Source organism: Sipha flava, unplaced genomic scaffold (genome assembly GCF_003268045.1).
Source record: "Sipha flava isolate LNK unplaced genomic scaffold, YSA_version1 49_pilon_pilon, whole genome shotgun sequence".
Taxonomy (NCBI): domain Eukaryota; kingdom Metazoa; phylum Arthropoda; class Insecta; order Hemiptera; family Aphididae; genus Sipha; species Sipha flava.
In genome coordinates, this window is record NW_020273360.1 from 1,625,009 (window position 1) to 1,652,500 (window position 27,492).

Genomic DNA, 27,492 nt, shown 5'->3' on the forward strand with positions numbered 1-27,492 from the left:
TAACATAACGCTGTCAATTTTTATTTTTTATTGATTCAATTATTAAAATTATACTATATGTAGGTATATTTTTAATTTTAAACATTATTAATTTTTCAGATTAATAATAACTACGTTAATCGTCGCTGAGTAAATGTCACTAAATAATATTATTATTTTTGACTATTTACAGTTTGCATTTTTTTCCTATTGTTTATTGTGTTGGCTAATGTGAAATTTCATGCGTACATAACATCACAAATATTATTCTCACGTAAACAAATATTTCATTATGCTGTACAGTAACAATTATACTCTCGAATTACAATATTTATTTCGAACCACGTTAAAAAAAATTACAATATATATGATAAAAACTTCAAAACGTTTATTAACGTCAAATGATTTTCATAATTTATGCACTTCTGATTTTAAATGCTAAGTAATTTTTATGTTTAACAAATTATGTCACGCGTAGGATTCGCAGTACAGTTTGATACGGACAGCGAAATTAAAAAATGTCAAAATTTGTTTATGAATTAAAACCCGATTAAGTGATTAAAAACGTAAAAAACTGATATCGTGTAAATCATACGCGTAAATAATAATGTAGTAATATACATTGCAATAGTTTTCAAAACGATTCAAAACTGTTTACGATATTTCAATCCTCCCGAAATATATCGCTGTAATGAATTTGAAAATGTAAAAAAATGTTAAAAAAAAATCGACGCGAAAAAAACAATCAATTCTATATTTAAATGTGTTGTCGCGAATCACAATGATACTCTCTCTCACACACACACACACACACATACACTCCGCGCTGACCGACTATCGACATCCCATGCAACACTGCAGTGGGCCCCACTAAAATTAATTATACATCTATATTGGAACACATTCGCGGTTCGACGTCCAGACTTGCAATTGATGTGATTTATGTTGTTCTAATAGTCAGCCGTGATACTTCATGCTGGTTACAGCTTATACGAACGAAGTTTCTATTTTCGGTTTAAGTGCACGTCGCGTTGGCATTATAATATAACTATTAAAATTTCGGGTTTTTAAAGGTTGTGTGTATTTGTTTCTCGGATATTGTCACAATCCGGTCCGAGTTCAGTGTACGAACACTGATTTCTATTTACTTTTATAATAACAATAATAATAATATTAATAAATATCAATATTGGTAATCATTACTCGCCACGTCTCGTCAACGAAATGGTTTACAGTACGTATACGAATTTTTCGTCTTAACAACTGCGTTTCAACTAAGTAACAATTGAATATGTTTTCCAGAATTGAAAAGCGTTTGAGTTAAAGTTTAGATTGCTAATTGTTTTTCATATGTGAAATTTTAACCATACAGATGGAATATAAAATATTAACACCTATCTATTCTATAACGGGACATTGGTAAATAATACATATATAATATATAATAGGTAATAGTAATTTACCTTGTTATATTGTTAAGCATTGAGTTAAATTATTATTTTTGAGTTTATTCGTTTGAGTTTAAATGCTGGAAAACACAAAAGCTTAATCAACTTATACTCATTAAAAATATCGCAAACATTGATCAGTGAAAACTATAAACATTAGAATTAATTTTTTAATTTATATTATAACAGTTATGAAGAAATTATCACCAACGCAAATTGTATGCAATAATGCTTATTCAATTATGATATAAAATTAAATTTATAAAAATATAAAAATTAGTTGGATAATCCAAATAATTCGGAATTTTGAAATCTGAATGTATCCACCATTTTGCTAAATCCATAATAATGTAGAATAACGTATAAGAACTTTAATTCTAAATCGTATAATAGTAATCATTAATTTCATTACGTATCACAATATAATACAATATAATATTATATTATATCATTATATTATTATATTAATTTTTGACACTTTTTTTTTTTGTTTTCTCTTAGTTTAAACTTTGAACTAATGAATACTCTCATGACCTGTATATTTTATTTTTTTTTCGTTATTATAACAAAATAATTTTACTTTATTGAAATCGTCATGTTAGATTTAAAGTTTTATGTTAGAAATGTACCGCAATTGTAATAACTAATTTAACTAACCGATACAACTTTATATTATTATATCAATTTTTTTAACATTACACCTATTATAATTTCTGATGAATATTTTTATTTTTTTATTTTAACGTTATACAATGTTGTTTTTATTGTGATTTCCTAAAAACTACTAATGATTTTCTTTTCTGATTACTGGATATATGATTTGTTATTTTCTTACTAATTTTATTTACATGTTAATTATGTAGCCGTTTGTTATCTGATGTTTATTTTTATTTTCCAGAAATACATTCAGTTACGATAACAGCACTTGTATTGTGGTTGCACTTTTCGAACGTGCGGTGTGTGTTTAAAAATCATCAAACGATCAGTCGATGTACGTTTATCGTCCACCCAATTTGTCCAGACCCTTTGATCAATTTTTATTTGTACACCAGGTAAGAGATAGGTAACTTATTTATATCAACCCTTGATATTATATTATGTATAATCAAACGTTGGAAGAAGTTGGTTAAGTTTATTACAATGGTATAAAATAATTTTTTCACTGTTTACTGTAGAATATTTTTAATTTATTAGTCGTCGGCCATAAAGCTGTCTATTTTTCTATGATTTTATGGTCAAAAAGGCAGTATATGAAGGAAATTTCTGTTCACAACTCTTCCTTTTGTCATTATAATGTTTACATATTTCTTTATAATATTATTACTTCGGTCTATGACTATCAGCATGATTATTTTTGCACAACTGATGTTTATTCATGACCCTAGGTCATATGCAGCAGGCTTATTGATTTACTAGACCAAATTGTATTTAATTTTATTATTTTTAATCGTATGTTGTTATGACGGTTAAATATATTAAATTAAATTAAAATATTATAACTAATAGTATAAACCCTAATAAACTAATTTGTATTGTCATTACTACGTACCATAAATACTTGAAAATAAAGTGTAGTTTGAACCAATAAATTGAGAAGTAACTCTATGTGATGCTCGTACTATTGGTGCTTGTAATTACTACAGGAATGATAAAAGGAAAAACAAACGTTCGTTAAGTCTGTGACGCACGGTGCCGGACACTGAAATAAATTATTTTAAATAATAATGTTATACACGCGCGTTGAATCACATTTCGAGTATAAAGTTTACATGAGCGTTTAGAGACAGGGCCCGGGTGCACGTATGTAGATACGACGTATACGTTTTTGATGCTGATGTGCAGTGCAAACGGAATAATATAATCGTATGATAATTTTGGTTACAACCAGACATTTCGGGAATGGATTTCAATGGGATAAACGTATACATCGAAATAATGACCATATATGAGTGTTGTATGGAGGACATATGTACTAGTTTCAAGTGATCGCAATAGAGAGAGAAAGAGAGTAATTGAAGTAAAAGCAGGACTTAAAGTGAGGGGACGCAAGGGAACTCAGTCACTCTACCCAGGGCTGCATTTAGGGGGGGGGGGTACTGTCTATAACTGCCCCGGGTGTCAGTTTTTTGGGGGCGCCAAAATTTTGTGGTCGGAAATTTGCTCACTTGTGAATTATTGAACTTTTAAAATTATTTGAAATTATTATTATTTTTTGTTTTTAATAACTGTATCATAAATTAATGTTAATGTATTTAATTTATTAATATATATTATTAATGTATTTATAGCTATCAGCGATCCAGAATATTATTAATATACCTAATATTAGTTCCCAAATGTGTTGTGATAATGTCAATAAACGTAAGTTATTTAGAATAATACGGCGTATTAGGTTATCGCGTGCGGCGTGCGGTGGCATGCTTACTACATAAAAATATCATTGATTTTAGAATATCTAAAAGATTTATGAAGATCTATATCCTATATTATCCGTAGGTAAGCCCCTTTGAAAAGCGCCAAATTTTTTTTTTTGCGTCAGGGTGCAAAATGTCTAATTACGGCTCTGACCCTACCTCTTACAACACTTAAAAATCGTCCCTTTTACATTTTTCCGAAAATTTTACCGAAACATTTAACTGTTTGTTAAAATAAATCATACACAATAAAATAGTTGAAAAATCGGCTTTGAAATTTAGTTTATGTCACTAGGTGTTAAATAGTATTCTACAAACAAAATTAACTAATATTAAATATAAATTATAAATTATATAGTAATTATATAGTAATATGTATATTTACATATGTTTTTTAAATTTTTTCATATTTTTAAAAGTTATTTACAATCTGTTATTTCAAACAATAAATTATAAATTTACAAGTTTATATATTATTATAAAACATGAATAGCTTATGGGGAGAATTAATCACAAACAAAACCTCATTATATATATATATATATATTGTATACCTACTTTTAATTTTATTTATAATCAATTATCTAGTAATTTTATTGGTCTATATGAAACGCTGAGAATAATACATGTATTAGATTTCCCCTTGGTATTGTTACCACTTTAAACTTCGGGCAAAGGAAAGAGTAACATTAAAATACATTAGAAATTATTAAAAAATATAGATAAAAATTATCATTAGTGTAGTAATGAAAACGCACAAATTGATGCATTTTAGGCGTTTAATGTTTTTGAATCATAAGTTACCATTTAGAATGTCTACCGAGACGCTAAGCCAATCGATATCAAATTATTCATTACTGAAAACATGTGATGTTTAAAGAAAAATCAGAAATAAGTTCACGATTCACATCGAACGTAATAATATACGCTCGCGAGCATTAAATAGCAAAAAATAACCACAGATATTTGATTACCATGTTTTCTTTTGGTACCCGATCGTATCATTTGGGAAGATGGCGAAATCATTATAGTTCAGCAAGGGCATATTAGTTATTAGGGAAAAAACTTCCTCATCGTTTTTTGCCGGTACACAAATGTAGTGATGTGACCACATATGAAGTGCATAACTCGACGCTGTACGATTCACAATAATAAATATACAGGTACATGCGTGCAATCAGGGTTTGTATTTCAGAGATGATCGATGCACAGGACCAGTTAGCGAACAATATGAACATGTTTATCTCTGAGACTTTTTTTCTTTTTTATGCCACCCATCACATTATTGTTATCTGTTCACCACTGCGAATCGTGCAGGGTGTCATCGCAGTATTCGTATTAATGTTGTCTGAAGTTGTTTCTGACTAAACATAATGATATTTCTGTCCAAACGCAGAGAGAACGAACATCATCCTCAACGCGTCGCATTGGAAAATATAACAAAATCGTATTATGTGAAATCTCTACCCAACAAGTTCATCGTGCATGGGTTCAACAGCAACATGACGCTGGGCTCACTCCAGAGGATAAAAGACGGTAACTATACATTAGTGTATTTTCTAAAAAAAACGGTTTTTATAAGAATCGGTTTCAGTTACATTTAACTGTGCATATACTCGCTCATTTATGTATATAGTTTAATTTAAACATCAATAGCAATATAATACCACGATTTCTGGAATTTTGTATTTCAAAGGGCAGCATTGTCTTAGTATGTATTGTAAACATTTGTATACGTGTTTATTGATGTATAGTTACCTAATTATTTAATAATAATAATAATAATAATAGTATAACTGTATTATACGTATATGATATATACGTATAATATAATGATATATATATAATATAATATATATAATGATATATACACATACATTATGTTTCACACAAATGGTAACACGAAATATTTCTGTATAGCAATCTCAGATTAAGATGGGGTTTTCAGGGGATATAGGGAATAATGAAATACCTCTTTTTTATGATTTTCAAATTTCTAACCCTTTCAGTGTTTGAATGCGTAACAAAATTATTAATTTTTAAATAGCATTAGATTTTTTTTAACACCACATTTAGATGGACCAAATTTTTTTTTTAAGTTATATTATTATTTTAATTTTAAACAATTTATGACACAAAATACTCATCATCATCTTATGCATTGTTCGAAGCTTTGTCAATTATGTTGTAAATGTTGTAAGACTTAATTTTGAGTAGCTACTGTAATTGGCTCATTTGTCACGTGTGTGAAGTTAGCCCACTCAATATAAAAAAAATTTTCTTAATTTGTAACTATTTGTAACCAAGTTTTTAGAATTTGTAACATTATATTTTTCAAGCTACTGGCAGTTTCTCAATAAGGGGCTAACTTCATGCAGCTCCCCGATTCAACGAAATCGTCCAAAACAAGTTGTAACTTATAAAATCCAATTTGTAACTATTTGTAACCAACTTTTTGAAATTTTTAACTTCTTCAATTTTGAGTAGTTGTCGATTTCCCTATGGGGGCTGCCCCCCCCATTCAATGAAATCGTCCAAAAGAAGTTGTAACTTATAAAACTCAATTTGTAACTATTTGTAACCATTATTTTAGAATTTGTAACCTCGGCTCTTTTGAATAATTGTAAATTTCTCGATGAGAGGAACTGCCCCCCCCCCCCAATTCAACGAAGTCGTCCAAAACAAATTGTAATTTATAAAACTCAATTTGTGACTATTTGTAACCAACTTTTCAGAATTTTTAACCTCGTCAATTATGAGTGCCGATGGATTTCCATGAGAAGATATCTTTATAAAAAAGTTAAGATTATTATTTACCCGATTAAATCAATTCGCCTAGAACATATCATAAGTTGAAGAAAATAAATGTATATTTAAAAAAAAAAAAGAATCTAGATTGTATAAATATGTCTTAATTAACTAGAATTTTACTTTTATTTTTATTCGATCAGGCTAAAATCTTAAATAAATTATATTTTATAATATACTCAATTTATGAATATATATAATAAATTGTTAGCACTCGTAACTTATTATAAGAAGCCACTTTACATTCATTATAACTCAATAGTATAAAATAATCTATAAAGTAAATGAATGTAAATATTTCTTTGAATTATTAAAATGATTAATTAAAATTATTTTTATAAATAAATATATACCTGTTAGAGCCTCGCAAAAATAAATAAAAAAATAAATTTCTAAAAAAAATTAATACAATTTTAAAACGCTTACAAATCTAACATACCGAATCTGACATTTTTATATAAAATATTAGATGTGGTTTCATATATTTGGATTCTGTACACTTATATATTGTTCTTTTTTTTTACCAAGTTATTATGTATTTCCCAATAACTTAATTCGTTTGCAGTGTGTTACGTGGCCATGTTTTATACATTTACATCTCCAATGTATGAAATTATTGATTGCAGTGAATACAGTAGTATATAATAAATTACTTCCTAATATATATATGAATAGTTCTTTTTAGTATTTAACTATTTACCTTTCTTTTCCAATAAACAACTTTGATGGTATATCATTGAACAAGATTTTATTTTCAGTTATCGTATTATCCTTAAAAACATCTGTTTCCAATAAAATATGTTCCTGTAGTACTCTTATATAAATTCTACTTATTTTTCCGCAGTTTAGAGACCATTTTTCTTTTTTTTTCCGTAATATTTTTATTTAAATATGTATTTACATTTTATAAGTGTTCACTACTATTTAACAATTCGTTGAGTATTATTGTTGCATTATAAAATACGGTTTTTGTAGTACAAATGGTGCATTTCAATATTTGTATACTGCTAGGTATATCAAAAAAAAAAACTTGTTACATACAACAGTAACATTGATATTTTCGTCCAATATTGAGGTTCAGATTCTACTGGTCACATTTTAAAAAGTCCACTTTCTACCAGCAAATTACCATGTTAATCATAAATTATGCTTATAGTTCCACGAAGAGGATATATTTTCAGTCTTATAAAATGATTCGTTTTATTATTAACAATATACAACTTATACCTTTTGTTATCGATTTAGCTTACTGTTATAGCTACTAAAAATGAATCAAAAGCACACGTGTTAAATATCAGAATTTTTTTTTTATTTACTTTAAGAGCTGGTAAAAGATTTAAGATTTCCATTTATTATCATTGATAATGAAGTTGATTGTGATTCTGAAGTATTTAGTACATAACGAATAATTGAACATGGACTTGTATATTTCGGAAATCGTTTGGAACTTTTTTTCTCTTTTTTTGATTTTGATAGGTCGGTCCGCTTTATTTCTGCAATTTTCTTTTGCCATTAGTTCATCTGTTATCATTATATTGATATCAGATTAATCTGAATTTATAGAAATATCATCATCACTATATAATTCCGATTCAACATTATTACTTACATTACTGTTTACATATTTATAAATAGGGAAATTTCCCTATTTGTTTAATTACTATATATCATATCAGAATAGTTGTTTGATTTAATATAATTTTATGATTTATATTCTTGATTTTTTTTGACTTGTAATAATCTAGCCAATTTCAATTCTCCTTCTATTGGTAATAAATGTAGACCAACAAAACGGTCTATGGTCCTATGTGATTGTCTCAATTCATTTTTGCCATGAAAAAAATATTCTTTGACTGGTACTGAATTGGCCTTTTCATATTTTGATTTTTAGTGTCTAGCCATTATGTTTGTCTAGAGAAGAAAATCTTTTGTAATACGAAGAAAAGAAGCACATAAATCAGGTAAAAAGTACCTATTCAAACGTGTATCGGAGAAAACTGCTACACATTCTTTAATATTTTTAATAAATGTATCCATGTTATTTTAAATATTACTAAGAATTACTAAGAACATTATAAACTTGTAACATTATTTTTCTTCATTTTCTTCTAGAATTCCTTCGTCATCTGAATTTATATTTTCTATGAAATCAACATTTTCGATTTGTTTTATTTCAATAAATATTTTTTTTCAATAATATTTTCCCTGAATTTTTTCTGATGAAGTGTAATATTTTGTACCTTCTATATTACCATCAAATTTTGAAGATGCAATGACTAAAATTTCAGTTAAAATTGTTTTAAATTAATTGAGTGTTTTTGATTTTTATAAGGATAATTATGGCTCTAACGTAAAATTCTTTAATTTTTCCGTGACATCTTATCTTAAAACATTTCCATCTACCAATCATTTTAAATAAATGGGCAATATCCAAACGCACATAAATATCTAGTCTAGAATTTAGAACTATTATACCATTTTCTTCATCTTAAAGAATCTTCAAACTCATTTCACAGTATTGAATCTTAAACAAACTATAACAGAAAGCACGTGAAACAGCTCTTGTACGTGCATTAACTTACCTCTCATTGAAAAATTTACGATTACTTGAAAGGGCCGAGGTTATAAATTCTAAAAAATTGGTTACAAATAGTTACAAATTGGATTTTATAAGTTACAACCTGTTTTGGATGATTTCGTTGAATCGGGGAGCTGCGTGAAGTTAGCCCCTCATTGAGAAACTACCCGTAGCTTGAAAAATATGAGGTTCTAAATAGTTACAAATTAAGAAAATAAGGTTACAATTATTTTGGAAAGTATTTTTTATAGTGGGGGGGCTAACTCACACACGTTCATTTGTTAGTATTTCAGTAATTCCTATCTCCTAGAAAACCCCATTTAAATTTGAAGTCACTAGACAGAAATATTTTGTTTCATCATTTGAGGAAACACACTGTATATGTGTGTTTTATTGTACAGTATCCGACGTTATCAATATTATTGTAAGAATTTAATTGGATATATGGTGAATGTCAATCGTACGTATTGTGTCTTCGGACGTGGAAAAATATTCGATAAAACCCATTGATGTACGTACACAGAACATGATATAAATGTTTTCTTAAAATTTTACAGATTATATGTATCGAAATTCTGTTTAATATTGTAATGGAAACTTCCTAAAAAGTATAACTTTATATCGTTATATTATATAAAAATATTTTATGTTTGAAATTATATATATTGTAATTGCACCTTGAGAAGTAAAAGTTGTAATTGAGGTGTGCATTCCACACGTTTTGCTTATAAAAAGTATAAAAAAAAAAACATAAACTTTACGTTTATGAAACAAAAACGAAAAAGTGTTTAATTTTCATTAGTTTTTTTGCACATATTTGGTGCATGGATTAAGAAAATAATAAAATCGCAGAAATATAATTTATTTCTGCGATTTTATTATTATACTTCTATATTATATATTATTTTATATATTATAAACTATGGCAATATGAAAGTCTTTTTTAAATATAATCATAGTATTTTTACAATTATTAACTCCTCGAATCGTCTAGATTTGTTAATCGGTAGATTTTGGTTTCACAAGACAAGAAAGTGTTTGAATTGGTATCATAAAACTAGTATCTTTCATTAACCAGGTTTAATTCGCCTTATCTCACAGACGTAAACACGCGAGTGTCGGGTGTATTCGAGTACCCCTTGAAATGTTGTAAATGGGGCTTTAAAATATATCTAAAAGTAAGGGACCCGTATTTTAACTGATATTGCTCTAATTAAATGTAATTTATTCTACAATATTTGGTTACAAATAAATTATATTTCGTAATAAAAAAAAATAAAACTAAATTTTCTAAATTTTCATACAAAAGCTTCTTATGACAGCAATAATTGACTGCTAAAGTAAAAATTATAAGTAATTTAAGGTATCTGAGAAAATCATACGAAATTCAAAGAAAACACATCAATTGGGACTAATATATCACAATTATAAATAAAAAATGAAAGTTATGTTTTTTAAATTATTTATACATCATAATTTCTTAAATATACCATCATGTTTCGTTAAGATAAAGCCTAAAAGTATTAGAGGCTCCATTTGAAATGTACGTTTATGCACGCTTATGCTTTCTACGCTCTATGAAAAAATAGCTAGGTCGTTTCACAATGTCTAACTTTTCTGTTTTACATTTTTACATTTAACAGACAAAATAAAATGAAATATCACATTTTCACAAGAGTTAATTAATATGACTCAGTGCTCATTAATGTCTCTTAAAAATTAAAAAAGTTAAACCCGCAGTTTTTTCTATCGAATTGACCAACGAAACGGAAAAGAATTATCCTTCACGAAATATTTTTCATGGCACGATGAAGTATTAAACAGTATTTAACAAGTGTGTACTGTATTACTTGAATACGAGTTAAGGTTATCAAATTTACTCTATCAATATTTTTTTTATTTTATTCATAAAACAGCATTCTTTTTTGAGATATAATGAAAACTGTACTTTTCGGTTGAAGGCACAATATAAATTATTTTAAATGATCGACAAACACCATTGATTATAAATAGCATTATTTATAATCAATGCAAATACTTGTTAATGAACGATAATGGAATAATTTTTCCTACAATTTCGTGATAGTTTAACTTACGATGTATATATTGAATATTTTGTGTATCTATTACATCCAAATGATCCTACTGTCAGCGATAGCCCATCGTAGCTATTTCGTTCCAATAGTTTTTAACTACTAATATATAATATCGATAAAGAATTTTTTATTATAATTGTAATTTGGACGGTAGAAACTTTTTCTCTTTTAATAATTCTGTTAAATATCATTAAAAACTTTTAGCATTACTGCAGAACCCAAGTGACGCAGATAGGTTGAAAAAGTTTCGTGTTTGGTAATCGCAGACTCGGATTACTATCGTTTCTGGGAAAATGTGTAATGTTTTACCGGGAATAATAATAGTATACGGCGTATTAGATTTCTTTCGGTTTTCAAGAAACATTCCGGACCAATATAACACGATAAATATGTAGACGTCTGATCATTTTATCGCAAAAACAATAACAGTAAATGGTCTATATTTTGGGTCATAAAAAAAAAAAAGAAAAAAATCTCTCGAAATATAACTACGACTTTAATCGCTGTCACGTAGTGAGTTTTACGTTGTACTTCCATCGATTCCTGTGCATCACGCCGCGTTCTGAACACTACGGGTATGTAAATAATAAGATGAAAATCATTATTACATCAAATCTCGCCGTCTCGGACTCCAGTTCTGCTGACTCCAAGTCTAATCCTACGGTATTTTTTTACGTTACGCGCGAAACGAACGGTTTTCGGCGTGCACTCGGTTTACATTACGATCATTACGACTGTTGTATCATTGTCAAACGGTCCGTTGAAGAGTATGGCAATGCCGGCGGTTGATCCGCCGGACGGTCTTGCCGGTCGGTTTTCCCAATAGGTGCGTCCGGTTACCCACGCTCGCAGCTACGACAATTCGCGTTACCGTTACTTCGATCCTGTTCAATTTTTGAATCGAGTGTTAGGTACTTGGTCTGTTGATTATATCCATACGCGTTTGAAGTTAACCGGATAACAAAAAAAAAAAAAAAAAATCAATTCAGTTCGTTTGTACGTTATTCCACAAGTCGAGCATTCTAATATAATATCATATTATGATGTACATTAAATACATATATATATATATTTTTATATATAATTTGATAAATTTTGAAATTGTACACACAGTGTTAAGATTTTCAATTGTAGTTAACGTATCTACTATAAATTTGTCTGCTGTTCAAGATGTTTGCAGTAGCATGTACGTATTATTCGTATATACGTATAAGCTTTTAAGGGATTGTCCATTAATTTATTTAAATTCCAACCAATTCCACTACACTATATTTGTTTTCTCATTTACTTATTTTGATTTTTCAAATAATTACGATAAAATAAATAATATAATAGTATTAATAATGGTAGGATTTAATAGTAATTTGTAACTGAGCATGTTTTGTCATCTTGGGCCGTAAGCTAGAGGTGGTTGTCACACCTTCTATCATGGGGTCTTCCTCTTTTGAGTCGAAGAATTACTGGAGGTCATTCATTTAGTTTATAGCGGATGGTTCTACTTAAATTTGTGAGTGACTGGATGAATCTATTTGATATTTAGTATATGTGTTCATCAATTGTAGGAATCAACAAATCTTAGTGCAGCGCTTTGTTGCGCACGAAACAGGTACTAACATTAATGACGTTCAGTATTAAGAACGAATATTGTTTTACAAACGCCTTAAAATGTTTTCATAATTTTTATGTCTTTAGTAATTATTTTGTAAAGCTAACTTTAAATCATTTGAATTTGTGTTGAAATTCCAGAACAGTATTGGTAGAACAATTTTATTATAATGCTCAAAATATAAAAACAATTATTAGTTTTCTCTTAGATGTTCGACATATATTTAGTATTAACTCGAATATTATGTGAACACCTGTTTTAGTTATTCAAAACCAATTTTTGATTCTGATGATTTTTTCAATGCTTTCAAACTTAAATAAGTAAATTAAATAAATTCCTGATCCAATTATAACCATTAGTAATATCCTATTCAATTTTTTGTATGCATCTCATCAAATAGCTTTTTATACATAAATAATTTTTTTCTATAATTAATCTTTAATCAGTTATGTTTTATGTGAATGTTGTTTTTTAAAGGGATTGTTAACAAATTATATTTCATTAAATCAAAAATACAAAAAAAAAAAAAATAAAATATATAAAAAAATAAAAATAAATTTATAAATATAATAGGAAATATTGGTTTAAATTGTAAAATTATTTTTTCCCTTCTTAGAAATGCCTTTATTAAATTTATTTGGAATAGAAAATCGATTCTAACATTTTATTAATACTGACATTTTATTACAACGGAGAATCATTACTGTTTCGAGAATGAAATATTTTTTATGAACATATGTTTAATGTGATTTAGTTGAAACAAAATAAAAAATAAATAAAATAAAATTACTATAGTTTTCAATACGGGAAATTGTATTCTCGAAAATACTTTTTTTATTCTTATGATCTTTTTAAATTAATTTTGTTTGGCTATGTTATATATAATGTTAATATAAAGAAATTTTAAAATAATGATAATATTATATTCAACTAATTTAAAACAATCATAATGGTGAAAATTCAAACTCAGATAAATTATGTACACAATAGAAGTTTCACAATTTCTTATTATGTTGATTGGTAAGTATTATTTATTCTTCAAATTTAAATTTAAAATATTTTTTACAATGCAGTTATTATTATTTTTTTTGTGGTGTTATCCATTATACGCCTAAACGCTTGTAGACAAACTACGATTAGAGCTTAGCAAGGTTGGGAAATTTAACTAATTTTTTAATTCGATAAGTTAATTATTATAAAAAAATTTGAGTTAAGTTAAAAGTTGAACATTTCTCTTCCTTTTTAGTTGACTAGTATCGGTTTCAAGTTATAAATAATAAGAAAAAAAGTAACTGAACTTTGTTAAAAATAAGTTATTTTTTTCAAATTAAATTAATAATGATACCTTTTATTAAAGCTTAAAAAATAATAAAATATAATGTAAGTATCATTATTTAAAACAAATGTATATTATTCTGTTAATTGCTATGGATACTATCAATCCTAAATCATTTTTGAAATTCAACAAAATAGTTTAAATATTTTAATATATTTTTTACCAACAAGTTTTCATCGATGGTTATATAATTTTTTAATTGAATTTTACTTTGGTGATACCAAATTGTAACTATCAAATTTAGTTGATAAATACGTAATAATTAAATTCAGGCTATAAATATGTAATAATATCAGGAATAGTGGCGTATACAGAAAATATTATCGGGAGGGGCTACTGTGGACAGAGTTAAATTGACTCTGCAATCTATGAATCACTAACAAGACACAGTAGATACTTATCTAAATTTCATTTACAGAATGTTCCAAAAATATTTGATAAAGGCAATAAAAATTGTCTCAACTGATCACATTATTTACGTATTTCCTATAGTAAGTATAATCCTGTATTTATTAACAATGGATGTATGATGTGATACTTGACTATTTAATATATATATATATGTCTACTGGACTATTTTTATAATAAAATATACTATGAATAAAATGTATTATACAATTATAGTTTATTTATTTATTATATAATTAACTCTTAATAATAAGCATTGAACCATAAATTGAGAACCTTAAAACACTTTAATGAACCATTGAAGTGCAATTGAATAAAATAAATACAACCAGGTTAAAATCATTTTTCTATTTTTTTTTTTTTTTTTTTTTTTTTTATAAAATTATTTCTAAATAAGCATAAAGCACTATTAAAATATAAAAAACGTTTAAAATAATTTTTAAGTTTTTTGAAACATATTGGGAGGGAGTTCTAGGTACCCCTTCCCTTCTATATACGCCACTGATCAGAAGTACTTATTTTGGCACATAGACAGTAGTACGAAAAAAATATTTAGACATATAACTTTGACGATAAACAATAACAACACTTGAATTATTTCAACTCCAAGGTGTTATTTATTTCTGTAAATCACATTTCTACTTATGAATATTATAATATATATAACAATAAATTTTAACTAAAATTAGTAATAAGCTTACAAACGTGTATTGGGTACTCAGTATATTACGTATTATGTTTATTATTTATCAATAATGATTATCACTATGGGTTTTTCTGTTTAATCTTTAGGTTTAACTTATACGGATCACATAACAACCACACTAAAACCACAAAATGGTTGTCGCTTGTGGTCGATATCGGCATTTATGAACCAATTTTTTTTGTTGTAATTAGAAATTATGATGATAGAACCACACCACGACTACAAATATGGCTTGCATTCCATACTTCTGTTTATATTATTTTTATTTTTTACAAATTTTATCTATCGTGAAAATGGAATTAGAAGAGACAATACGAATTATTACTTTTATTTCGTTGAACGTAATAATAATGTAATATATTGTAATAATCATGATTATCGCGCTGATGGCAAGTAGTCGGAAAGTGGTTGACGTGTCGCACAATGTGTATTACGCTGGTTGGTATCGAATTGGTTCCCAAGTTCCAAACCTACACACTAAAATGATTCTTGTCTAAAAAAGGTATTTAATTAAGGTTTGACGAATTAATTCCCGTTTAAAAAGGTATTTTTGAAAGTTAAGCCGAATTGAATCCTGTTTGAATTTAGTTAGTTGGTTTTTGCTTTTAATTACGCACATAATCCTTCCCAATTTACAGGCTTAGGACTGTCAACTTTAATGTAGGCTTGGTTAAAAATGTACGTTAGCAATCGTTGAAGTGAAAGCTAACCAGTGCATAAAATCTCAGTGCATAAAATAAAAAATGTAAGATCTATAAGCTTATAGGCAATGTCGCTCTGGTCCATCCGGATACCTGGCGATTGCTAGGGGCTTTGAGATGGGTAAAACACGATTGCGTACATTCGTTATTGGCGATACCTTTTTAAGCTACACGATTCCGTACGATATTACCTCATTTTTAACTACGAATTTGCGTACGAAGTTTTAATTGTTGATGCCAATTTTCATACCGGTATTGGTGTATACCACATGCCTATACGAGAGAACTTAAAAAAGTTGATAAATACTTTGTGTTTTATTGCTTTTATTATCCATGATTATTGTTAATGATGTTAAATATATCAGATAAAACGAAATTTTGTTATTTCCTTTGTATTATACGGTAATATCCAAGTTTCAGTAAAAGTAGCAGGTTATAGATGTCAGGAAATCCAAATTTAAGCATTTTGAAATAATTTATTAACAGTAATTCCATTCAAATAAAAACTATCGATTTTATTTATTTATTAATTACTTTTCTGTTGTTCAGTTATTCTCATTTTATTTATTATTTTATTTTTAATTTTGTATATAAATTATTTTAAAACTGTTAATAAATGTATTCTAAATTTATTAGAAATAATATAGTGAAATTAGTAAATTTGACAACGTTGCATTCAATTTCATATGCAATCGTATATAATAACAAATATTATTTGTAAGTCAGCTTATCTCCTGAACCTCTCCAAAATTCGCTCCTGGGCTCAAAGTAACCACGCTAACATGAAAAATCATAGTAGTTATTTTTCTGAATTAAATTTAAATTATGTAATTCTTATCTTAATCTTGAAAGATTGTGGATGTGATTTAAAAGAACTAGGTATAACCGCTATAGTTTATACATTTTTGTTCTCCTGATCAAAATCTAACAAATAAATATTATTAAATAATTTGAAAAATTGAGATAAGTGTTGTTAACGGTCACATATACGAACAACAATGATATTTCGATGATATTGGTTTTGGAAAAATATAAAAACAAAAATAAATTAAAATGTGAGCTCGAGCGTATCGTAACATTGTTAGTGGGTTTTTATTGAATCTCTCTCCAATATTATGTTGTTTAGGAGCCCTTTGTAATTAATTTGTCCGAAGTCTTATCATGAGCCAGACCGACACTGCTAATAGGTTAAACAAACCTTGCAAATTTTAAGCAAACTATCTTCAAATATTCTTAGCATGTAAGTTTCCCATTAATATATTCAGTAATACAGCTTTCCAAGTATTAGTTATTTGTTTCTTATTTTCTGGTAAATTTCCTTGTATTACAACTACAAAATTTAATATAATTTAATGTTCGAATACTATTTAATGTCACCATATGATAAAATATATTAGGATAGGCGCTGGTTAATTCTCTATTTATCTTTAAATGAAACGATTCGCAACAATTTATAGTCAGAGGTGCTTATACAAGGTAGAGGGGTTAGGGGTTCAACCTCATTTGCCAAAATTTAAGAATAAAAACAAATACATTTTTATACAGTAAAAGTGGCTTATAGATTATATAAGTATGAAAATATAGAACTTAAACCCTATCCCACAATTTGTTTTTGTGTACGAGCCTGTGTAGTCGTACATATGGTACATGCATATAAAGAGTGTTCCTGAAATTGTTGAGGAAACTAGTATACGCATACTCTCTGGAGTAATTAAATCAAAATTTGTTTGACATTTTTTTTTCAAAACCTGGGTTTTATCTAATTATCTTTAGAATATTATTTAAAATCTAAAAATAAATAGGTACTTGTAAGATAAGTATCTTTGCAACTTTCTCACGTGAATCAATATGTAATATTTTGGGCTTGTCGTGTGTTTTTCACGTTCAAGTCACCAGGATCAAAAAATCTGTTGAGACATATCAATTTGTATGAGAATTAAAAAGATACTTCAATCTTTTTATGGTGGGGGGGGTGTTATATATCCCTGAAACTCTCTCTGCTTAAGCCATGTGCGTGAAGTTGCCCCTCCCCCCTAAATCAAGATAGCGACTTCAAACCTTCATAGATATTTTGCAATTAATTTGCTATAATTTGCTATGTAGTTTTCAGAATTTGCATACCCATAGTTTTTCCGGAAATTCATATTTTCCATTTAGGGGGCCAACTTTACCACAGCCCCTCAATTTTAAGCTAGTTACTCCAAACCTTCACAGAAATTTTGCATTTGATTTGCTATAATTTGCTATGTAAATTTCAGAATTTGCATACCCGTGGTTTTTTCGGAAATTCATATTTTCTGTTCGGGGGCCAACATCACCACAGCCTTCCCAATTTTAAGCTAGCGACTCCAAAGTTTCACAGACATTTTTCAATTAATTTGCTATAATTTGCTATGTAGTTTTCAGAATTTGTATAATTATGATTTTTCTGGAATTTAAGATAATCATTTAAATACGAGAGTTTTACTACTTCAACAAATTTTTCATCAAGAACAAAGTGTTACAAATGTAAAATTAATTGATTCAAAGTGCATTGTTTCATTTATTCAGAATGCAAGAATTATAGAAGGAAAATTTGCAGTCCAACAATTATATTGAAAATGAAGCATTATTTTCCAATTTTCAAAATGCTCTGAATCAATAATTATCAGAATCACACTATACACGCATTGAAGAAAACTGCGATGAAATAATATAATCTACATGAGTAATTTAAAATCATTTATTTATTGAAACTGATATGGTAGCTGATGGACATCAATTTTCATTAAATTATTTTATGTGATCGTTCTGATAAGTAAGTTTAATATTGAATCTTAATTCTTATAATATTTATAAATATATTATTGTTTTATAAATTGCAGCTACCTATTAAGAACTTATAAAATAAATTAAATTATTAAAACATTAATGTTCAGCATATTCACATATAATTAATTAATATAATATAATTAATTATATAATTAATATAATTAATTACATTAAATGTTTAATTTGTTCATTGTAGGTATATTCTCTGAGGAATAGTTGGATATGAGTCCATTATATTGCGTATGTAAGACGATCAGATAGATGTTGGGAAATACATTATGATTTAATTCAAAAAATTCAAAAAATTTTAAATCCTTAAAGAATTCATATAAATCCACATTTAATTATATATGTAAAAATCTAAAATTGTTTTTTTTAATAATTATTTTAAGTTAATTTTAAATAAATATAAGAAATATTTAAAAAACTAAATTGTTTGAGATATGTTTGTTAATGATTTATGATTAAAAAAAAAAAAAAAAATTGTAATAAGAAAAACAGTAATAAACAATCTATAATTAAATTTATTCTTGAATGTAGGATAATTTTTAAAGATTTTGTATGATGCAATTCTAAAACGAAGTTAAAAAATAACTAGGAATTCTATTATAAAGTATTATTATAGTTGAAAAGTAATATTGGTTTTTTTTGACAAAACTAAGTTTACTTCAGATTTAATGGAAAAAATATAGAAACAAGATATTAAAAATGATACCTACTTAAATTAATTTTAATATTAAAACTTTTTGAAAATGGGGGGGGGCATAATAGGAATTATTTTAAAATTATGTTTGTTTTCTTCAAAACGTTTTACATTAAATCTAAATAAAAACATTATTTAGTCTTTCAGAATGAATTTAAAATTAATATATTATATACACAGTATGTTATAAAATTATTGAGTACGTTCAATCACTTTTCAATTTAACATTTTCAAATTCTGAGTAAAAGTGGATTGTATTTGAAATGCAAAAGGATTGATTTAATTTGTGTATACAATTTTGACTAGAAAGAGTGCTCCGAGACTTAAAAACCTAGTACTCTCCAATTTTTAAAATTGTAATCGTACATGTATTTTTACTTGATAACTAAGAAATATAATAATATTTAAATTTAATTAATTTAGATATGCTCCTAAACTTCTTTTGTGGAGCACAATTTGAGAACCACTGATTTAATCAATTATAACCAAATTATTTTGAATTTTGATTATACAGACCGTCAAAGAAACGTTGATGTACGATAATGTGAAAAAACAAAATCAATTAATTATTGTTTAATCTCCATGAATAATTATTATTACTAAATGGTTTTATTTTCTTGCTTTTTACATATTTTTCAAATATTATCATTGTTTCCTACTATAGGCTGGAGCTATGAGCCCATGTATTTGATACACACAATGTACACGGATATTGCAGCATTGATTCTCATATGTTATGAATATAGATATAAATAAAATTTATTGTAATAAATTAATTATTGTTATATTGAACATCCAAATATTTTCAGCATTTTACAACGGGAAATATTCTATGAATCTAAAATATATATTTTTGTAAATATTAACACTCATATTTAAATATTACATTTTCTTCATATCTCTAAATTTAACTAAACCACTAAGGCTTTTTTAAAATTCTCAACATCTGTTGATGTTATACAGGCGTGATTTAAGTATACCAAGTCAAAAAAGTTTTCTTGGAAAAATCACGGGTATGCAAATTCTGAAATTTACATAGCAAATTATAGCAAATTAAATGCGAAATTCCTGTAAAGGTTTGAAGTCACTAGTTTAAAATTGGCGGACTGTGATGAAGTTGGCCCCCCGAACAGAAAATATGAATTTCCGAAAAATCGAGGGTATGCAAATTCTGAAAACTATATAGCAAATTATAGCAAATTAATTGTAAAATGTCTGTGAAGGTTTGGAGTCGCTAGCTTGATTTAGGAGGGCCAACTTCACGCATATGCTTAAGCCACTGATGGAATTTATATAAAGAAAATAAATAAGTTAACTCATCAAGTAGGAAGTTACTTAAGAAAAAAGTTAGTAGTTATTTAAAAAATTTAACCTGTTATGTAAATAATTTAAAAGTAACTTAACTTTTAAGTCGACTTTAACTTCTTAACTTATATATACCCATCCTATTTGGTTAGTGATGAGATTAGTAATCGGTAGAATTATCGGTAGAATCAACCGTTAACAATTTGTGTATGAGTTTTAATAAAATAAAGTATGGAAATTAGCGAGAAAACTGGAATATTCAATTATTGCCATTTTATTATGTTCAATAAACAACGGAGGAATAAGTTCCAAATTTGTGTAGGTAGTTTATATAAAACAATTACTATATTTTATATTTATGAGCATTTTTACTTGTGAACCTATTTTAATACACCCCGAGGAAATAATATAAAACATATAAATAAAAAAAAGGTTGAAAACATCAGTCTGAATTCATAATGTGTCACTTAATGTGTCACTTTGACTAGACTCCGATAGAGACAATGATACAAATTTTATTATTATTCTTATTATTGTATTTTTTTTTTCATGCAGAATATCTTACACAGATGGACGTCAACGTTTGGATGCTTGACTACAGTGGCGTTTCGGCTGGACCCGTTAAGTGTTATTTAGCCGCAGTGTTCAATTTGCCGTCTGTGGGTAAGTGTACTGCACTGTTCGTGCGAAAAATCATGGAGCTATCCGAAGTTAAGGAGCACAAGGATATAATGCACGTGATCGGGTTCAGTCTTGGTGGGCAACTGGCCGGTCATGTGGCCGAACATTTAAAGCCCGTCAAGTTGCCAAGGATTACAGGTTTGCTAGCTGTGTTTACACTTCGTATGTTGATCGTGAAATCGACCGTGATCGGGAACGTTTCAAAATTAGGTTTCTGATCGGTCGGGACTCATAGGAAAGTTGCTCTGTGCTAAAACAACGTGCTGTTCCGGGCGAGCTTTTTCGCAACGACTTTACGAACCCTGAGCCATCCATGATAACATATCTGTGTCCGTATAGTCCACGATATTCGTCCCCTGCGATTATGGGTTTAGTGAAAGATGTTCGTTCCGATGATGGGTGCTACGACTTCACGGATCACATCGTTCAATAAATGTATAAAAGACTAATCGTCAATTTTCAATGTATCGTAATTTACTGTAATTTTCAAATACTTTATGCACAGCAAGACGATGAACATTTCAGGTGATAATTCCGTCGACCCCGGTTCGAAATTCGTGAAATAACCACGAGCGTGTAGTGGCACTTGAGTGAAATGAATTGTGATGCATCTTATACAATAACAAGAAAATATATTTTTTAATTTATCAAATAACATTTATTATCATATTTAGTAGAAGTAACAATAAATTACTTATTTAATATTCAATTATCATAAAAAACAATCAAATCGAGTACAAGTAAAATTGTTATAATATATTTTTTTTAAAAAAAAACTAATCACTTGAACTGTGTAAGTGCAATTAAATAAACAATTAATATTAAAGTTAATAATATCAAGTAATTAAAATTGTATGCTTAGAACTTTTGTACATATTATAAAACATCGTTAATTTCAAATACGTTTATTAATAGTTAAATAAAATTACATTTTAAACGTTCGAATAAAGTTCCATATTATTTAATTAAATAAGGGCAAACATAAATAAAATATATTTTCTGTATCTTAATTCAAATATCATAAAGTTATTGGAGCCCCTAGGCTAGCTTACTCAGCCCTCCTCTAAATCCGGCCCTGAAAGTAATTGAAAGTAATTAACTTGCGGGTTGACTCTTCCATGCAATTGTAATTTACTCAATATCGGTACAGGTACTAGATAATTCACTAGGCTTGAAGAACGATGTAAGTGAAACATACGTATTTGTACGGTACACCTCAGTGTTTCTCATTCCGGTGTATATATAATAGTACAAAATGTTTTTAAGATTGTCACCATTCATCATCGGGGGTGATAATGTTTATAGTACCCTATTATACATGCCTACGCGGAAATTCGATTTTTTATTTTAAATATCGAAATTAAGAGTTCTGAGGGTTCGATCGACCTACGTTATTACCTTTTATCAGATATATATATATATATATAATAGGGTTCCACAAATTATAATTCGCTCTCCTTTGCAGGACTGGACCCGGCTCTGCCATTGTTCTACAGCACGCATCTGAACCGAAGACTGAGTCGGAACGACGCCGAGTTTGTGGACGTAATACACACGAATGTGTTGGTGCAAGGGCAGCTTTCGCCTTGTGGCGACGTCGACTTCTATGTGAACGGCGGACTTTCGCAACCGGGCTGCAACCACAGTACAGGTATGTGTTCAATTAAGGTGATCTATAATACTATATTATTTTGCTGATTGTTAATTGCGATATTATCTCGTATCTTGTCGTGATGACTCCGATATGATTGACACTGAAACTGCATTCATAAAAATATTGATACACTATGTTACGACTGTTCTGTAATACGTGCAGAACCATTCGTATGTGATCATCACATGGCTCCGGCGTACTTTGCTGAGAGTATTAATTCGATAACGGGTTTCTGGTCCTGGCCGTGTCCGAGCGTGTTCAATTACCTCTCCGGACAATGTCCTCCTCAGGGCGATCACGAGCTGATGGGGGAGAACGTGAACGAGAGGTGAGTCATCTTTATACATTCGCGTGGGTTTGCTATACAATATGACGTGCGAAAGGTAACATGTCTTGATAATAGTATGTAACTATATCGGTTTTTTTTTACGTCCATTACCCTGGCCCCCCAATCCAGAAATGTGTGATTTTTTTCATGCTTATAATAAGTACGTAATTTGTATGAATTTATTCGACCATTTTCAGAATTTGTACGTATGGAGTTCGTTCACCGAAAAAAATTCATTTTTCACGGGAGGAGCTGGAATAACGTTATTTTTTAGCTATATATCAATACTTTGTTTTCTTTGATGTATTAGAAATTGTTGTTGCGTCAAATGTTTGGAATGATATTAGTATATATCTGAATGGCCATGTTTACAAATATGCAATACATTTGTTCGTGCATAGTGATCGTCATAATGTGAAAAAAGCTTTAGGATTACAAGAGTATATACAAGACATTTGTCAAATTTCTTCAAATAATACTCAGGCGAATATTGCTAACGAACAGAGTTTATATAATATAATTAGTAATATACAAATATATTATAAATACGAGTAAAATACATACTATCGGATATTTCTTAAGAAAATGAAAATAATTACTATTTTTATCCCACGCCATTCTTATCTAACAAATATATGTTTAAAATAGAAATAGTGTGTTTGCAATATGCCTTTGTATAAATAATAATAATAAAATTATGAATATAATGATGTAAGAGATTTTAAGTATACAGAATTCTTCTGAAAATATTTTTTATTTTGTTAATATAACACTGTGCTAATTAATAAAAGTGGTAAAATGGTTGTACAAATTCATACAAATTACGTACTAATTATTCACAAAATAAATTTTTTGTAAAATGTGTATTTTTACTGATGATTGGGGCTGGAATAATGTTATTCCAGCCCCTCCCACGAAAAACGAATTTTCTCGGTGAACGAATTCCGTACAAATCCTGAAAATGGTCGTACAAATTCATACAAATTACGTACTAATTATTCGCAAAATACATTTTTGTAAAACGTGTATTTAACTGGTGGAAGAGGCTGGAATAAAGTTATTCCAGCCCCTCCCGCAAAAAAACGAATTTTTATCGGTGAACGAGTTCCGTACAAATTCTGAAAATGGTCATACCAATTCATACAAATTACCTACTAATTATAAGCATGAAAAAAAATCACACATTTCTGGATGGGAGGCCAGGGTAATGGACGTGTTTTTTTTTTACCACGTTAACAGTAATAAAAAGATAAATTGCTTAAAATAATATGTCTATAAAAACTGTAGGATCTTATACACAATATAATGTAGTCGACGAGTCAATATATTTCAATATTGTATGACGTTTACTAAGATTCAAAAAAAATATTAAAAAAAAAAAATATGCTAAAAATAACAAGCGATAGTCAAAGAACAATTATTTAACCATTCGCAGATTCAGTGGGGAGGTGGTAGAGGTGACCCTCCTCCATTAAACATATTTTCCAAATTCGACATTTGAAATATATTATCTATATTAATTAATGGTTATCTGTTCATTGCTACCCGCATAATAGCAAAATTTTTATGGTGACTGATTACTCAACAATTGAAAGAATAAAAATAAAAGATAATTCTGTCAACAGCTCGACACTCGATAACTGTTGATACACACGTATTACGCGTATATCATTCGTAATACCATTTTTATTGTGCATACATATAATGCCGAAGAGAAAAAATGTCGATAATACAATTTTTTTAAAAAGAAACGTACAAATACTGTGGAAAATAATGATCGAATAACAATTAAGGAAAACTTAGTTATCTTTACCAATTATGAAAAAAAATGAATTAAATATTTTAATTATTAAATTAAAAATCCATTTTTGATGACAAATGTAAATTAAAAAATAAAATAAAAAACTTAATTAATCAATTTGGTGACTTAGAAGCTTGTAAAATAAATATACCTAGAGATATTTTAGAATCTACTTTTATGGGTGAATTTGAAGTTGGCATAATAATTGGTCGCAAGACGAACAATTACCACCATTGCCTTTAGAAGCTCTGAAAAGGTTGTGATCCGGATTGTTTTTTCTGGAATTTATATATTGATAAAAATAATTATCACGTAGCTACACCCAGTTACAGGTGTAACAGCTGAACGGAATTTTCATCAATACGGTGAATCAAATCATAAATGAGGTTGAGAATATCGGAGAAACGACTAAATGGACTGGCATTATTATACGCTCATCAAAATGTCGAGATAAACCACGATGAAGTCATTGACATATTTACTCAATCAGCAAACAGAAGATTAGATTTTGTTATATGATTTACAACAACTACATGCTTTGGCATTTAAATTTGTATATAATATTTTAATAAGGTATTTGATAATAGAAGGGTAATTTTAAATTGTAAATAATTCAATAATTCAGTTTAAGAAAAAAAAGTATTCATTATAATTAATAAGTAATTATTGCATATTTATAATATATATACATATATACTCATATTTACCAGTAGGTAAATATGAGTAGTAAATATATTTTGATATTTATAATCCGCCCCTTCCGTCAATGAAGGCTGGTTCCACGCCTGTAAGTTACATTCTATGTAATCGTATGTAGAGTGAACAACGTGTAATATTGTTGTACGTATACGTATACACTGTCTTTCGGAAATTATATTTTCGATAAGAGCACAAATATATATATATATATATATATAAGAACTTTGAAAATTCTATTCCGGGTAGAACAATACTTTAATTACCAGTCGATAAGAATCACTGCGGCCGGAACTTTTCGACCCAGACCCACGCAACAACGCTATTATTGTTTTACCTATGCGGTAAAAAATGTGTTTTGTATAATTTGTCCGTTTGCAGTGCCAGAGGTCAATACGTGTTGCATACGAACAACGTGCCGCCTTACGCTCAAGGTGATTGGAAATGACATTGTAAATCCACCACCAACCGCTGTCCAACGGGAACTCGAAGTGTAAATAAATGTAATTACGTAATACAGTAAAACAATCATAATAATAGTAATAATAATAACAATATTATGATTAAATAATAATGTAATAAACCTACCTGTCAACGGGTTTTTGTTTCCTTTTACTATTGGCTTTTATTTGTCGGAAATTTCGACTGAATAAAAAATCGAGTCGTGTCCGGCTTAGGATTAAAACACGCGTAAGACCCACAATAGTGTACTCCTAGTATCTGGCAATTTCATTGCTCTTGAGCTCGATACTAATTCGACTAAAGATGATGACGGTAAAAATAATAAGAAGATTAATTATTATTGTAATTGCCCTCGGGCAACGTCGTTATTATTATTATAACGGAATACGAATCCTACGGATGACAACGGCGGCATAACGCTTGGTTTAACTACACGGCCGTGGTGGACGCACGTCATTATCAAATTCGAACTGCCACCGCAGGTTTTTTCTCGAAGACCTAATGTGGAATATAGTCAGGGCTTGACTTGACGAGAGACACAGATAGCACGATAAACGAGCTAAGTGCAACATTAAAGGAATGATAATTTTTTAATTCTTACGTCCACGACACTTTCAAAAGAAGCTTTTCGATTTTTTTTTTTTATTATTACAAAGCCAAATACGCGTGATAACCATTTTTGTATACAGTAATTTTGTGACTGATATTTTCATTTCTCTTTCTCTTTCCTTTTAGGTACTTCGTAAATATAAAAATAAATTATTACTACACGTGGCACAATAAAAAGAAAAATTTAATTTAATTTTATCTTTTTCTATATTTTAGACGTTTTCTGAAAAAAAAAAAATATATATATATATATATATATATATAAATCCATCAAGTTAATTAAAAAAAAAAAAAAAAACATTATAAAATAATATTTATATTTACTGTATCGCTATGATTGTTTACAATATATGTTATACATA

The 27,492-nt window shown here is 28.2% G+C and overlaps 1 protein-coding gene across 4 annotated transcripts; it reads left to right on the top strand.

Moving 5' to 3' along the window:
• Positions 1-903: 903 nt before the first annotated feature.
• LOC112690350 (pancreatic lipase-related protein 3-like) lies at positions 904-27,143 on the top strand. 4 transcript variants are annotated; one of them, XM_025564356.1, is made up of 7 exons: positions 904-1,213; positions 2,326-2,479; positions 5,238-5,377; positions 21,455-21,562; positions 23,046-23,231; positions 23,397-23,562; positions 26,441-27,143. In XM_025564356.1, exons 1-7 carry the CDS (start codon positions 1,204-1,206, stop codon positions 26,505-26,507), a joined length of 831 nt encoding a protein of 276 aa, XP_025420141.1. In that variant the 5' UTR covers positions 904-1,203; the 3' UTR covers positions 26,508-27,143. The 4 variants fall into 4 exon arrangements, with proteins under 4 accessions (XP_025420141.1, XP_025420138.1, XP_025420140.1 ...); XM_025564353.1 differs by having other exon boundaries at positions 909-1,213; positions 21,455-21,718; positions 26,441-27,136; XM_025564355.1 differs by lacking the exon at positions 26,441-27,143 and adding an exon at positions 25,696-25,950 and having other exon boundaries at positions 909-1,213; positions 21,455-21,718.
• The last annotated feature ends 349 nt before the right edge of the window (positions 27,144-27,492 follow it).